The 15,418-nt window shown below is 42.1% G+C and overlaps 1 protein-coding gene across 3 annotated transcripts in view; it reads left to right on the forward strand.

The window, feature by feature from the left end:
* cep170aa (centrosomal protein 170Aa) overlaps positions 1–15,418 on the forward strand; it is a 40,820-nt gene that overhangs the window by 15,816 nt on the left and 9,586 nt on the right. For all 3 annotated transcript variants that reach the window (XM_076742564.1, XM_076742565.1, XM_076742567.1), the window contains exons 6-12: positions 63–121; positions 263–488; positions 2,468–2,605; positions 6,574–6,747; positions 7,322–7,627; positions 12,759–13,121; positions 13,477–13,760. In XM_076742564.1, the coding sequence (XP_076598679.1) occupies positions 63–121; positions 263–488; positions 2,468–2,605; positions 6,574–6,747; positions 7,322–7,627; positions 12,759–13,121; positions 13,477–13,760 (1,550 nt within the window). The remainder of the gene's footprint in view (positions 1–62; positions 122–262; positions 489–2,467; positions 2,606–6,573; positions 6,748–7,321; positions 7,628–12,758; positions 13,122–13,476; positions 13,761–15,418) is intronic.

The raw sequence follows: 15,418 nt of genomic DNA on the forward strand, positions 1-15,418 counted from the left end.
AGCTAATATAATTTAAATGCATCATAATTGTGGCCAGTATTTCTTTAACCTGTCCATCTCACATACCAACCTGTTCACGGTGGTGAGAGGAGAGCTCACTGTACCTGAGGAGGCTCTAAAGGTAAGTATACACACACACGTGCACACACACGCGCACACACACAATATGTACCCTAACACACACCAGTGTTCACCATAATACACAGTTGTCTTATACTCCTTAAATCTCTACCTATTGTTTCATGTCCTCATCTCTCTTTAGCATGAAAAGTTCACCAGTGGCCTCCAGCTCAGTAAGAAGCCGTCCAATGGTGAAACCACTACCACCACAACCACAAGCAAGTCTCCCGCTAAGACGCCAACGAAGAAGTCCCCCAGTGGCAGCTCCCTAAGGCCAGTGGAGAGTCGAGCAGCAGACGGGGTCACTTCCTCGAAAGAGCCACAAACTAAACCTGTGGACACTCACAAAGCAGAGGAGAGGATAGGAGGTGAGAGACAGATCATAGAGGAAACTGTGATAGTTCTACAAATGTGTGTCTCAGAAATTGTTTGAGAACAGCTGACAGTGTTGCCAAGCAACAGTAATCATTCTAGCCCTTGAGGCTAATGTTAGCTCGCTGAAGAATAGACAACCTGTGTTGAATGTGATTCCCCAACCATTTTCTTATCTAGACTGGTTAAGTCTTCTGCTTTGGTTGTTTTTTTCACTGCAAAACATTACTAAAGCAAGTTGTTGCACCACGTCATGAGATCACATGAGAGAGCTCAGTGGGATGGTGCATTGCCACAATAATCTCAATAATATTCTGTAGTGTGCGTGATACACCGTTATTTTCAAATCGTGTATGTGTTCATGTCTGAGATTAGAGAAAAAAACATCTGTGAAGTTTCTCCATGTGCGTGATGCAGCCCGATTTCAAAAATCGGTCAGGATTTTAAAACTCGCGTAATCTGAGCCTAGCTTATCAGTTTATAATGGCTTCATTGCTGTATATTAATCTATGGAACAGTATTTTAAACAATGCACTAATACTGTGTAAATACTAAAATGTCACAGCTTCAACACCAATTCCAAGAAATTGGATGTATTGTGATTTTCTGTGACCTCAAGAGAAGCCTCAAGAGAAGCCCTTGAGGTCAAGAGACCTCAAGGGCTTCTCTGTTATGCATCCAGGTACTGTAGGTGGACTCCTAGTTCACCTATCGGTAAAACACAGAAACCTGCAAATTACATCACATGTGATTTTAAGAAGCTTTTTAGGATGAAAAAAATGCACATTTTCATCAAGAATAGGTTAAATTAAGTGTGGTGGGGTTTTATCTCAGGCCAGTAGGGGGTGGACATGGTCACCAGGCAAGGGTCTTAAACCACCACATCAAGATGTAGTTGCTCTGTTTTAACATAGAAGTGGTTTAGATCTGAGGGTGTCCATAATAATTGCGATCACTGACCAGGCTGGAGTGCTAGCAGGGGTCTTGGTTAAGCTCCTGATGTTGAAATAAGGCCACATGGGGCTTGTGTTATTGCACAGATTAAGCAGTAACAGGGTCAGAGTGTGTTCATAATGCAAACCCATATGCCAGCACTACTTTTCTTAAAATGCTCTAACATTCACAGGCAAGCACATACATTTTCACATTTGGACCGAAAACAAGCAAACATACACATACGGTGTTTAATGACACCCCTCTCTGTGGTTCTGCGGATGTGATCCTGCAGTGTTACTGCTGTAATACCGGGCCTCACCCAGACATTATATACCTCGCAGTGGGCATACATTCAGTTGCTTTTCTGTAGAAGACCCCTTTTACGTCCTGCAATTAGGCAAAGAGCATCTGTAATTACCTAGATATACTGTGATTAAACTTACATAGCTCAGGATAAGGGGTACTTAAAAGAAATGTAAAGGAAGAAGATAAAGCTGTAAGAGGTCAAGACAGGAGGAGGCATCCTGTGGGACAGTGCTACTCCAGTTCAAATCCAGCTGGAGACCTTTGTTGTATGCCATTCCTGTTTCTCTCAGCTATGTTTCCGGCCACTTTTCTACCCTGCTGTCCAATTTAACAAAAGAAGTTCCTGCAGGACGCTCGTCCCATGTCAGCTTTTATTCTTATGGAGACAGAGAGGCAAATGGAAAGTCCCTCTTTCATTTAAACTGCTTGTGTCTGAGAGAGAGATCGAGACAGTGTGCACGTGTGTGTCCATCCTGCTAAAGTTCTGAAAATAGGACAGTGATGCAAGACCTGACCAGAGAAGAATTAACACACAAAGTAACTCTACACAAAGAGCAGCTGGGTTCACTTTTCGCATCATGATACAATGAACAGTTTATGCCAGCCGTACCTGAGTATGTAAAGTACTCAATAAACACCTTGAACATGGCAGGCCGCAGTAAAAGCTACATTAGCATGTGCACTTTCTGCAAGGCTTTGTTAAAATGCGTCTGCGTTTATGCGTCTGTCTCAGGGGACGTTACAGCACTGCCTCGTGGGACCCCCCTGTACGGCCAGCCGTCTTGGTGGGGGGATGGGGATGCAGATGATGAGAACTCCTTCAAACAAGAAAGCAAGTCATCCAACAAAAAACATGACAGCTCCATTTCTGGTAGGACGTATTCTGATTTTTAACTTCCAGCTTCAGTACCGTCACACACATTATCTCCTCCTCATTATCATTCAAGCATGCAGTGCAGAAAACGATGGACACAGTGGTTCAAATGTTTGTAGCAAAGTGTGATTTGAAGAATCAGTAAAAACAGCACAGTTAACATACCCACCATTTTTACTGTAGCAGTGTAGTGTACAAATTGCAGCATTTCTTTGTATATGTATGTTCAGCAAAAAGAAAGTAATAGAAACTAGTACATTAGGTATATACTGAATTACTGTATGCTACAAACAATATGCTATTTGATAGCCTATACATGAAATGCAATGCTAAGTTGAATCATGCAGTGCAGATTATTTTACCTTAGTAGTGAAACAGTAGCTTCATCTTAATGCCCTCTAACTCAGTTTATTAGAGGGCTAATGGCCATCCAGACTGTATGTTCGTATGTGTAACGATGCATATCCAAATGCACACAAAGGCTTTTATCAAAGACATTTCATGGTCGACATTTAGACAACACACAAACATGCAAGTTACATTACATATGTGTTTTTAGGCAGTGTCTACGCACTTCACGATGGATTTCTCCTCCAAGAATACACAGTTTCACAAAGAATAGGTTCATTTAAGTGAGGTGGGGTTTATCTCAGGCCAGTAGGGGGTGGACATGGTCACCAGGTAAAAGCCTTAAACCACTACATCACAATGCAGTCGTTCTGTTTTAACATGAAGGCGGTTTATGTCTGAAGGTGTCCCTAGTATTTGCTATTGCTGACCAGGCTGCTGTGCTAGCAGGGGTCCTGGTTAAGCTCCTGATGCTGAAACAAGGCCACATGGGGCTTGTCTTATTGCACAGATTAAGCAGTAACTGAGATGCAATGTTAAATTGAATCTTGCAGTTACAGATTATTTTATTTTAGTTGTGAAATTGTAGCTTGGTAATAATGCCCTCTAACTCAGTTTATTGGAGGACTAATGGCCTGCCAGACTGTCTGTTTGCATGTGTAACAATGTATGTCCAAGTGCACACAAAGGCTTTTTCAGGGCATGTGAGTGTGTGTGTTTGCCTACAATGTGTGTGTTTATCCTGACAGTTGGACTGGGGGGATCCCGTTAACTGGTGGTGGATAGTCAGAGTAACAGGATTAGAGGCTACACCAATAGTAAAAGAGCTCAGCAATGCAAAATCAGTCTGTGCCAGGCTGGTTTAGTGTGGACCAGTGTGGTCAGAAGGAGTGGGGGGAGGTTAATCATACGCAAACACTGGAGCAGACTGAAGAGTCCGCAAATCTCTCACCACATCTGGATGGATAGTCTGGCACCGTCTTCACCAGCCTAAAAAGGAATACTTTGTTCATCAGCTCCTTTAACAGTCGGTTATTTTAATTATTTCTTTGTTGTACCATGCAGGGGATTTTAGCAAAGAATTGTTCTGTTAGAGTGAGATTAGAAAAGACTGTCATTTTGGAGTAAATCTTCGGAAGTGTGGCAGGGGGATTCGAAACCCTAAAAGCTTTCCAAAAAAATCAGCAAATGGGATTGAGTACTTCAGTCATGGAAGTGGGTGAGTGGAAGGCATTTTGCCCTCTTAACGCATTGGCTTTTGGACTGAGTCTGGATGTTGTGATGTTGGTTTTGTTTTGTGAAGCAGCACGCTCCGGGGGTTGTTGCACAGTGTATTTATGTAGGTTACATGGACTTCAGCATCCACTGAAGATCGTATCAGTGCACATGCCTTTAAAATTGTATCAGCACACCCTCTGTATCTGCTTTAATAAACTTTTAACATCAGATATAGCAGTGGAGGGGAAGTGAAAGAGAAAACGAGAGGTTCAGGGCAGGAAGCGATTTTGTTGAGAGTGTGTTTTTGTTTGTCAGTTAAGTTTAGTGTGTGTCCTTTTCTCCTTCCCAGTGAATAGGCTGTGTTGTCAGAGCCCCCTACCCCCTTCCTTGTGTATTGTCACTCACGCCGATTGGGTTACACCATCGCACCAGCTCCCCCAATCCTCCCAGCCCACACACACACACACACATGCACACAGCATTCAAACAGGCCACTTTCTCACTCTGTGCTGCAGCGATCATTAGCTAATTCTCCGGTAAGTATTGCTCTCATTTCCGTATACTTTGGCTAATGGAGCTTGTAAAGGGCTTTTCATTTGAATCAACTTTTCATTTGTGTGACATCCACCTACCTTGCCCTTGCTTTATTACCTGTGGCTTTTTTAAGGACTGTGTGGTCAGTTAACTCTCTTTAGCTCTTAGGTACATTAGAATTTGAAGCGAGAGGTCAGAAGCATTGCAAGTTATAAATGGATTGTTGTTTTAAGTTTTACCAGAGTTATTTAAAGTCAGCCACACTTACCTCATATCAAATGTTTTGGATGTGTGCTGAATGTGCACGTGATCCAGGGTGGCATTAATCTTTAATGTTGCTTTAATGGAATGTTGACAGTTTTAATCTTTGTATGTAGTAACTATAATGGAAAATAGTAAAGCTGATTCTATACAGACTAATGTTTTTGCATTTATTTAGCTTTACTTATAGCCAACAGAAGCAAATCCTGCAGTCAGTGTTAGTTTGAACTGTATGGTCTTTACATGAATGGCATTAAACTCATTCATGAAGCTCTTAACGCCACAGACGTTTCTACGTGCTTCCCAGACTAGTCTTGTGACTTGTGGTGACATCAGTGGAAGATGTGATAGTTTTCACACGTAGTCACACTTACTACATATGTGAGATTCAGGAAGTTTAGTCAGTTCATCACGATTTCAAGAAAGAAGCAAATACAGAACATGTACTTACTGTAGTTTTTTATCTGTTTTACATGTTTATTTATGGAGTTGACAGAGTGTGAATGTTATGTCAACAGTGTAGTAACTGTCAGACAAAAGTTTTGATAGACTTGTTGGAGTGATATTACATTCTCAGTTATGCTGCTACATGTTAAACATCATTAACATGTTTGATCCCGAGATCCTAATATTTGCACACTTCAAATCCATGTTGTAAATCTTCCCAAACTTGCAGAGCTGCTTATGCTGGCAACCGCAGATCTTGTTGCAAAGACGAGTCCAAAGAGATTCTTTAATACTTCAGTTTAGCTGATAACACTGAAGGGCAAAATAAGCCCTTTAATTCAGAGATTGTTTTGTTTATCGTTGATGAGAAATTCACTCACTGCTTTTTTTGCTAGTAACTACATTCTGCAATGTCAATTTCTCTATGTTGATTCTTATTGCCGATGCCGTATGCTATTACGTTTGCTCTCCAAAACTGAAGCAGATGGCCCCTCTAATTTCTGAAGGTATCATTTATCATATTCAGGAGCCACAGAGGCTGTGTTTGTTAATTTGAACAGACGAGAAAATAAGTGCTGCATATTGTGAGTGCCCCGAAGCAGATTTTAAAGACCTGTACCAGCACTTCTTGTCCTGCGTGACTTACATGACTTGTGTGTGTTTGTGTGTATGTTTTTATGAGAGACAGAGTGAAACAGAGACAGACAGAGATAGAACATACAGTATGTGTCTTTGTAGTATTTGTTGTTTGTAGGTCTCCATCCTCCCCCAGAAGGAGACAGTAATTCTGATATATTGTAAAAACACACTTGCTGAAGAGAGGACCATGATTGAATTGGTCCCTTTTAGGCCTAGCTTGACATTTTATTTTTAACTTTTGATGATTAATCCCCTGTAGCATTGGGATGTTATGTTATTAAACTAACAGATGCTCAAGATTTAGACAGAAGCTGTGACAGACAGTTGCATCAGTTGTACAAGAGTGGTTGTTCTTATGAAAACTCAAAACACATCATATAGCACTTTTTGTCATGGACATTACACTGTTTTGTAATACATGTCATATAGTTATATATAAAATCCGTTTCAATGTTTTATAAATATCAGAACTTAAATCATTAATCTTAGTAACATCTTTGCATGTTTTTCAACCTCAGACAGCAAAGAGGCACGTCGAGGGGAGAAAGCTAAAGAGGACAGCCTTCATGCGTCCTCCGCCCACGATTCCAGTTACTTTGAGATCCCGACCAAGGAGGGTCACATGGCCAATAACGGCATCCATGAGATTCCCACCAAGGACACAGAGGGCACGGCCACACACACCACTACAGGTGAAGGATACATTTCATGTGTTGTGATTTATTGTAAATAAAAGTACATGTGCGTGTAACTTTTGTACTACCGGATTGAAGATGTGTGGGAAGCATCCATACTTTTGTAGCTTCCTTGCAGCAACATCCATATTTGAAGCATTATAGTCCACCAGAAGCACATTTGTTTGGGTGATATTGAGCTTCAGGTGCTTGCCACCAGTCCTCTGTACACCTTAGTCTCTAAGTGAAGACAACAACATTAATTTGTGACATTAGTAATTGTATATTTTCATTCTAATTACTGTACACATCAAGTCAGCTGTTCTGAAAATGGGTTGGAACAGAGAGACATTAATTTACAACACAGAAAAAGGAAATGACCACAAACAGAGTAACAGTCATTCTGAAACAAAAAGCATCAGCTGATTTGATCATATGATCTACTGTATATTTCCATGAGTTAATTATACCAGTAAGTTAGAGTCATGCATTCATTTTATAGAAGAGTATCACCCTGCACCACTCTGTGTAGTTATACTCACTGACTGACACTGAGTGACACAGTAACAAAACTGCAATGTCTGCTCCACAGCTCAAGGTCACGCCTCCTTTACCATTGAGTTTGACAACACATCTCCTGGGAAAGTGACCATTAAAGACCACGTGTCGAAGTTCACATCCGACCACCACAGATCTCGCTCCAAGAAGAGTGGAGCAGGAAGCGGAGGAGCAGGAGGGAGGGACTTGAGCACACTGCAAGCCGCTATGATGGCATCAGAGAGCAAGGTGGCCGATTGGCTGGCCCAGAATGACCCCACTCTGGTGCGCAGCGAGTCAACGGAGGACGATAGCAAGAGCATCAAGAGCGACGTGCCAGTCCATCTCAAAAGGCTAAAAGGTGGAGGCTGTTTTTGTTAGCATTTCTATGTCTGTGCTCTGTGTAAGTTTTTGCTGTAGCCTTTTCTAGAACTTCTTCCTTGATCATTTCTCCTTTCTTCTTTTCTCTTACCAAAAGATTCTCATTTACACTCTGCAAAAAAGATTCTCCCTAAAAACTTGATATTTCTCCTGGATGGGTGTGGTTTTGTAGGACGTAGCAGTGCTCGCTTCAGAATATGGACTTCCATCTGAGTAGATTTTTGTTGTTGGACATAATATAGTCCATCTAAATGTTGGTATGTTTAAACTCTAATTTAGGTGTGCATATTTTTCAGCATAATGTTATGATGGTGAATTTGAAAATTTATCAATAGTCAATGGCTAAAATGATATAAAAATCTGAAGGGAAGTCTAGTCTAGATTGCAGCCAGCAGTACAAGGATCAAAAATCTAAATCTAAGTTTTCAAGGAGTCACCTGCAATAGTATTCCCTTGTAAGTTATCAGTAATTTCACCAGAATTATCATCACACTATCGGTGTTGTATGTTAATGTTCCAAGTTTTTACACACCGTCTCAGTTTCCATTTGTCTTTTCCAACACAATGTGGAGAGTGGGCTCATTTGTTAGGAACAGGGGTTGTTGGCTGTGGTAACCATGCCAGGGAATTAGCAGCTAGTGGACAGAAACATTTAAACCCCTACAGACTCTTCTACTGCCCTGACATCCAATGACAAGGCTTAGCATGAGTAGCATAGTACAGACCCCCACTGAGCTTCACTTTCATTGTTCTGCGCATATACTGCTTCATGGCAGTTAATTCCTGACTACAAGAGCTTCAGATGTAGATTTGCTTTGATTTTTTTCATTTGTGTTGTCAGTATGGACATCTAAATCTTCTCTACTTACCCCTGTGGACTGCTGTGTTGCTATGTGTCCTTAGGGTAAGGTTTGAGATTGCTATGACTTTAAATTTCAGGCTTCTCTGTGTTTCTTTGTTCCCTTTACCTGCAAGCAGCCAACTCCTGAGTCGACTCCTACTGCTGAGGGTTTTTTTGAAAATGTGCCAGACAAGCCGAGGCTATGTGCCATCAGTAAAAAGAGTGTAAGCTTGATGCTAAGCTAGGCTATGGGAGACTATATGGTGGTCATGAGTTGATTAAATGGAAGCCAATTTATTATGTTGTTGATGTGTGTGGGGGAGGGTCCAGCAGACAGGAGCTGATGAAAATGGAAGTATGGAAAGTGAAAAGCAGGGAAGCTAATTCATTAGATGGAGTTACAACTACATGCATGTCAAGCGGCTGACAGTGTCTAGCCTGATGGATGATTATGTTGCTAACAGACTGTCTGACTGACTAAACACTGCTGATACTTGATGAGCTAGCCCTTCGTATTTCAGGAATGGACTGTGGTTGTGACATGAGTGGAGGGAGGAAAACCAGAAGCAACTACAGGAGAGAGAGACAAGAAGGGGTTAAAAGAAGGGTGGAGTGAGGAGGAGAGGACAAACAGATAGAGGGCAGGTGGACAGCTCGATGCGAAACTGTCTATTGATGCCGGCTGTGGCCATGTGAGGCGTGAAAAAGCAAGTACATTGAAGAGACAGGTGAGAGGGTGAGGAAGGTGGGGGAACCTCACTGTAATGCTGAGCAGCATTTGCAGCAATAACAGCAAAGGTGATTGGACAAAGAAAGAAAGGCAGGAAGGAGAGAGAGAGACAGAGAGAGGCTTTTTGCCTGGACTGCAGTGCAAGTGGAAAGGGAGGGAGCAAATGAGAAGAGAGCAGTTTTTCGTAGATAGTTGTTATAGTAACAGTGATGCAAATGATGGCAAGGAAGGAGAGACTACAGACATACATTTACAAAAAACTAGCAGCGAACATCTCTTTGTGTCTGTGTGTGTGAAGGCTGCAGGAGCATGTGTGAGAAACACATTTCAGCGCTGACTGAGGGCGTGTGCGAAGCATGGTCTGCTCACATGGATTTGTATGGCTGAAATCTGTCGTGTCTGTTTGCTGCAACGTTGTATTTGAGACATGCTCAGCACCGATCTGCAGACAAGCAGTGCAGCGTGTGCGAGAAGAGGCGTGTGAGATGTGCTTAGGGTGTGTCATAGAGGTACTAGGCAGAGAGAGAGGCAGAGGAGGCAAAGCTGTTGGTCTGTTAACATCAAGGTGAGTCTTTCTGTTCTTGCTGTGAGGAGTAATGTAGAGGCTAAATCTTAATCTGCCTGCTATTTCTATCAGTGTTGGAATATGAACTATGTGTATTGTTGTAACATCTGAAGATTTGTGTATTCTGATCAGTGTCAGGTTGTAAATATGTGAAGTGAAATGTTGAGATTGCAAGATTATCTTTGTGACTTTGATTTCAAGCACAATAGATGTTCTTTTGCAGCAGTAGTAAAAGCTTAACAGATACACAAGGGTTGAACTTCCACATTGTGTCTGTGTATTATACTGTATTGTATGCTCACATACAATGCAATTCTATCTATGTTTGGTAGCATGTTTGCTTGCCTTTTTATGCAGCTGTGTATGCGTGTAAAGTAAGTGCATGCTTGTGCTGGGCACTCAGTTGTGTGTGTGTGTGCGTGTGTGTGCTTGTGTGTGTGTGTGTGTCTGCGTAGAGACGGCAGTGGAGGCAGAGGCCAGAGCCACTGTGAGTCATGGCGGGGCGAGCGGGGCAGAGCGCTGGACTCTCACAGATACCTCTGTTCTCCGGGTGCCAACGGCTTCTTTGTCTGGGGCAGGCAGCATGAAAGACCTGCCTCTCTCTGTCTGCTTATCTGCTGATCTGCTCAAGCTACTGTAACGCTCTGCGGCTTTCCTTTCTCATTCAATTAATGCTGTTATTTTCTTCTTTTAATGAAACGCATGCTTTATTAAATTTCAAACTGATGAAAGACAGGGAAGATGGAAGAGGTGGATGGTGGAATATGACAAATGAGATGCACAAATGTATACTGTTTGCCCTAGGCTACAGAGCTGTTGTGATATCCAATGTAGAAACAGTAGTCAAATATTTGGCTTAAAGTTTGGGGACTTGTGAGAGACAGATTAAAAAAAAGGTAGCAGAACCTGAGATATCTTGACATTTAGTGCCACAATTCCATATTGTCTTTCATTAAACTCTCCCTGTCTTTCAAATTCTACACCATTCAATTGGTTCCAAGGCCAAACAAGATGACCCCTTGTGATGTCACTATGATGTCATCAGGGTTATTTTCTCAGATATGACAGCTACTCCAGAGCTACAGATGACATTAAACAACTGCTTTCACAGAGTACTACTAATCATGATGAGTAAACTGTATAATCACTGCAGTGCTCCCTTTATGTATACAGACTGAATACTTATGTTGACATTGATTATGTGATACACTGTGAATTACCATTGTGATATTGCCTTTGTCAATGCCTAAATCGCACAAATGTCATACATTGTCAGTTGTTGCTGTCACTTTTGAATGTGTAATATCTAAATAATCATCCATAATTTCAGCTCTGTCCATAATTTGACTTTTAGTGCAGATTGCAGTAAAGATAAATCTTGAAAGAAAGAAGAAACCAGAGCATCAGACTGATTCAGAGTCACAGTATGTGGACAGTTCCCCAGGCAGACCACTGTAGTCCTCTTTTCACATGGCAGGCGCTCCACCTCCAGTACTTGATTCATTTCTTGCACTCTTGCACAGCTTTGAGCATCACCATTTGGTTATACATTCACTACAATTAAAACATTACAAACTATCAGCATTATATTGTTTAAATTATTACAACATAGAGTCGTACTTATTGAATGTAAAGAGGCTATTTAATTTATTTCAATTCCTCTGATGTTCTGGTGGACTGGAACAGATGTAGACTGTAGATGATGTAGTGATGCTGTAGTGTGAATTCATTTTCATACTATAGGTTCTTTTTGAGAATGTATTAGTTTGGAGAAAGCATTACAAAATATGATAGTATATTCATTTGCCAGTATCCAAACCTGTGCAGTGTTTTAGAGGTATGTTAGGGAGAGGTCTTTTTATCCAGTCATCAGAAACAGCAGTCATGTGGTGTTTCCTCCCCTCCTCTCTCTGACAGCCTGACTGTTGGTGTGTTAACTGACTGACTGATTGTGTGAGTGCTTGTCAGCTCTAGTGACAATATACTACATCCTGAGCCTCTTTCAGTTAAGAACTCCCACTTTCTCTCTCTCTGTTTGGCTTTTTCTCATCTCCCACTCTGTTCTCCTCTTCCCCCCATTCTCCAGCCCAGTTCAACCTCCCCTTTTTTTTCCCAGCCTCCTTTCACCTACCCTCCTCCTCCTGCGTCCCTGAAGCCCCTTCTCTCCTCCCTACACACACACACTTGCATCCAGGCTCCATCTCCGCTTCCCCCTCCATGTTCGCCTCCTCCCCTCCCCCTCACTGCTCTCTCACACTGCCAGTAGGCAGGGCCAGTTATCGTGTGGGTGGCATGTCTGGATTAGTGTGGCACACTGTCTGCCTTCATACAACACCGAGAGGACATGCTGATTTGATCCAGACTGATTCAAATGTAGAAATAGCAATAATGTGGTAGGTAAACCAGACGTTGTGATAGTTGCATGATTAGACTCAGACCACAGCTGAAAGTTCATTGTTCATTTAGGCTGTAAAGGTTAGCAAACATTTGTTTCTTGTTGCGGTATCCATAATGGATGTGCATTCAGGAAGATGTGGTCGTGTGGTGTGGTCTATATGGGACTTTTTTTTCTTTTTCTTCTTCTTCTTGGTTGCTTAATTTAAGTAGACATCTGAACAGCCACACACATTGTTCTACCGCACAATACTTCTGTATTGTATCTTTATGGGTGCTGGTGTCTGCTGCTGTGTTACTGCTGTGTACATGTTATGATATGTATGTAAGAATGTTAGCTGATGTAACATCCTACTGGTTATCAGTATATGTAGGTTACAGTATAAGAATGTCGATAGTTGTATATACGTACATTGTTTGATTTAGGCTTTGATTTAGGCAACCATCTATTTGATTGTGAATTGTACATATTAGGCGTATACATTGTGATGTGGAATACTGTCACAGAAAACTATCTTTCCCATCAAGTATTAGTTGCATGGTAGTACCTCAACTGTGTTTTCTTTTTTGTGTCCTGACAGGCAGCAAGCATGAGGATGGCACCCAGAGTGACTCAGAGAATGGACTGGGCCTACGTTTCGCCAACCGCCGCCACGCCCTCGAGGAACGCCTGAAAGCAGCACACGGCCACGTGGGAGGAGGAGCGGGAGGAGCAGGAGGGGGGAACATAACAGTCAGCGGGACTAGAGCAACTGGCTCCCGCACTGCCTTCATGATCGAGTTCTACGACGAGGAAAACCCTCGCAAGCGCCGGTCGTATTCCTTTTCCCAGACTGCACCCCTGCAGGGGATTGGAGCTGGTGGGGAGGGACTGTGTCCTCAGCCTCCCTCTCACCCCAAGGTGTTCAGCATTTCCACCTCTGCTGCTACAGCCTCAGACTCGGGTAAGCAATATGTGATTTTATCATATTTTTTAGATATTCTCTGATGCTCTCTCTATAGATATTTTTGTTTGTTGCATAGAAGAAAATGTTCAAAGTAAAAGTCAGTTTGACAGAGTAAATCATTAGTCAAAGACACTCCCATCATGTTTTGTTTAAAAGTGTTTCTCTTTGAATAAAATGTGAAACTAAACTAAACTTGAATTTGAAAAAGCTGCAGTAAATTGGTTAATTAAGGGCTGCTGTCATTCATTAACTTTAAGTAGACAAAAATAATTTACTCTGTGAAAGCATGTTTTGTGTGTGTGTTCAGGTTTTGTAATCGCTGTATTTCTGCTCTATACTTCTTTACCTCTAGGTAAGGTCCCAGCTCCAATACCGGCTACAGTGACAGCAGGTGCCCCTACGGCTGCCCGCGTCCTTCTCAAGCAGAGGTCAGAGGACCCGAGTATCGGTCGCAGCTCAGCCAGCACTGGGCTGGCCACAGGTAGCCCCACCACCCCCAGCGAGGACACCTCAGTTGTGGGTAGAGGAGGAGGAACTGCTGGAGGGGAGGACGACCACAGCGATAAGGGCACCTACACTATTGAACTGGAGAACAGGAACCCAGAGGAAGAGGAGGCCAGACGCATGATAGACAAGGTACGAGTGTTCAGAGATCTTAGCAACTACCTGCAGCGTTTTGACTGCCAGCACAGGGAGATGCATGTGGAATCCCATCAGATTTACTCAAAGAGAGTGGATGGAGTGGATGTGCGACCATACTAATGTAGCACTAATATAAGTGCACACTGTGATTTTTCTTTTGTTTTGATTTATGTAGTTTAGATAATTGACTACAGTTGAGATGACGTATGTAGACTGTAAACTGCATGGAGCAGGATAATGTTTGTCTGAGTTGTTTGGTTATTAAATGCTATCATCTTAAAAGCCACTGTAGTTTGCCACCAACCAAAGGAGATTTGCTTTTTCAACTCATGCGTTGTACAAAATACAGCAGCATAACACAACTCCTTTTGAATCACATACCCAAATAAGGGCTTTGGATAAAGATACTGGGTCTCTCAAATTTAAGTTCAGATCACTCTAATCATGTGAAAGCAAAAACATTTTCCCTGGTGCCTCCTTTGCTTATTTGAGACCGTAAAAGCAGCAAATGGAAGACAAAAGCATCATTGAAACTTGCTTTGCCGTAACTCTAAAGAGAAGGATTTCACCATGCACAAACAGACCAGAGCAAGGTTAATCGTCTCTTTATTACCTGCTTCGTTAGCACTTTTGGGGTGAGCAAGTCCTTTGAGACTGGTTTGTGCTGTTGCCACTAAAACAAAGCTATCATCTCTCAGTTGCCGGGCTTGACCACCACTCTGTCCTCTCTGTCCCACTGGTAAAACTAATGCTTCTGTAATAGCCCGCGGAGACTTGCTCCATCAAGCACTGCCCTGTTTTATGAAAGGATGCTCCAGGGAAGCTGAAAAACCATCATCAGTTTCTTACTGCTCCCTCTGTCCTGTGGCTCAGCAGCCTCTGCACTCACAGAACACATGTCTGAAAGGGCCACAGCAATGCACAGAGAGAAATGGTTAATGTCAGTTTCAAGGTGAGATTTGGCTAGCCTGAGCTAAGAATAGTGTAATAGCTAACAATTCTTTTGACCTTCATTACAAGTAAAACAGGAATTAAAATGAGTCATTTTAAAAAAGATACAGCAAAAGCAAAGAGCGCCAAAACGGATGTTCACTAGACTTTTAAATTGCCACCTACCAGATTCAGAAGTTGCGACTGGCAGCATATCGACTTATTTTTAGGAAGTTAAGTTGCCAATTAAGGTTGTTACGTAGACATAATTTAGACTTTACTAAATGACATCTTAAAGAAGCACATGTCCCTTTAAGTGTTGTATGCAGGTGTTAGGAGGAGCAGTGATATAATTAGTGGGGTGTTTTTCTACTCAGTGTTAGTCTGAGCGCATTACAGTCAAAACTGGAAGTGTTGTTATGCTAATTCCTGTAATTAGCTGACACACTAATTGGCACACTGCTCACAGTCTGTCCACTCGCGTTCTCTCTCCTTTGGTAAATAGCGTGTGTGTGTGAGTCTGTCTGTCTGCCTCTGAGTGTGTGTGATATCGGTTCGTTGCCATGGTACTCAACTATCAAGTGCAGATCAGCGCTTTAATTCAACAGCATCTTTTTCTGTCTGTTCAGCTCACCTTTGTTCATCAAGAGAACTGCAGAATAACATTATTAGTGTTTATATATCATGAGGATATTCAGTACAGTGTGTGCTACAATACTTCT

This window comes from Chaetodon auriga, chromosome 11, assembly GCF_051107435.1.
Source record: "Chaetodon auriga isolate fChaAug3 chromosome 11, fChaAug3.hap1, whole genome shotgun sequence".
Classification (NCBI taxonomy): domain Eukaryota; kingdom Metazoa; phylum Chordata; class Actinopteri; order Chaetodontiformes; family Chaetodontidae; genus Chaetodon; species Chaetodon auriga.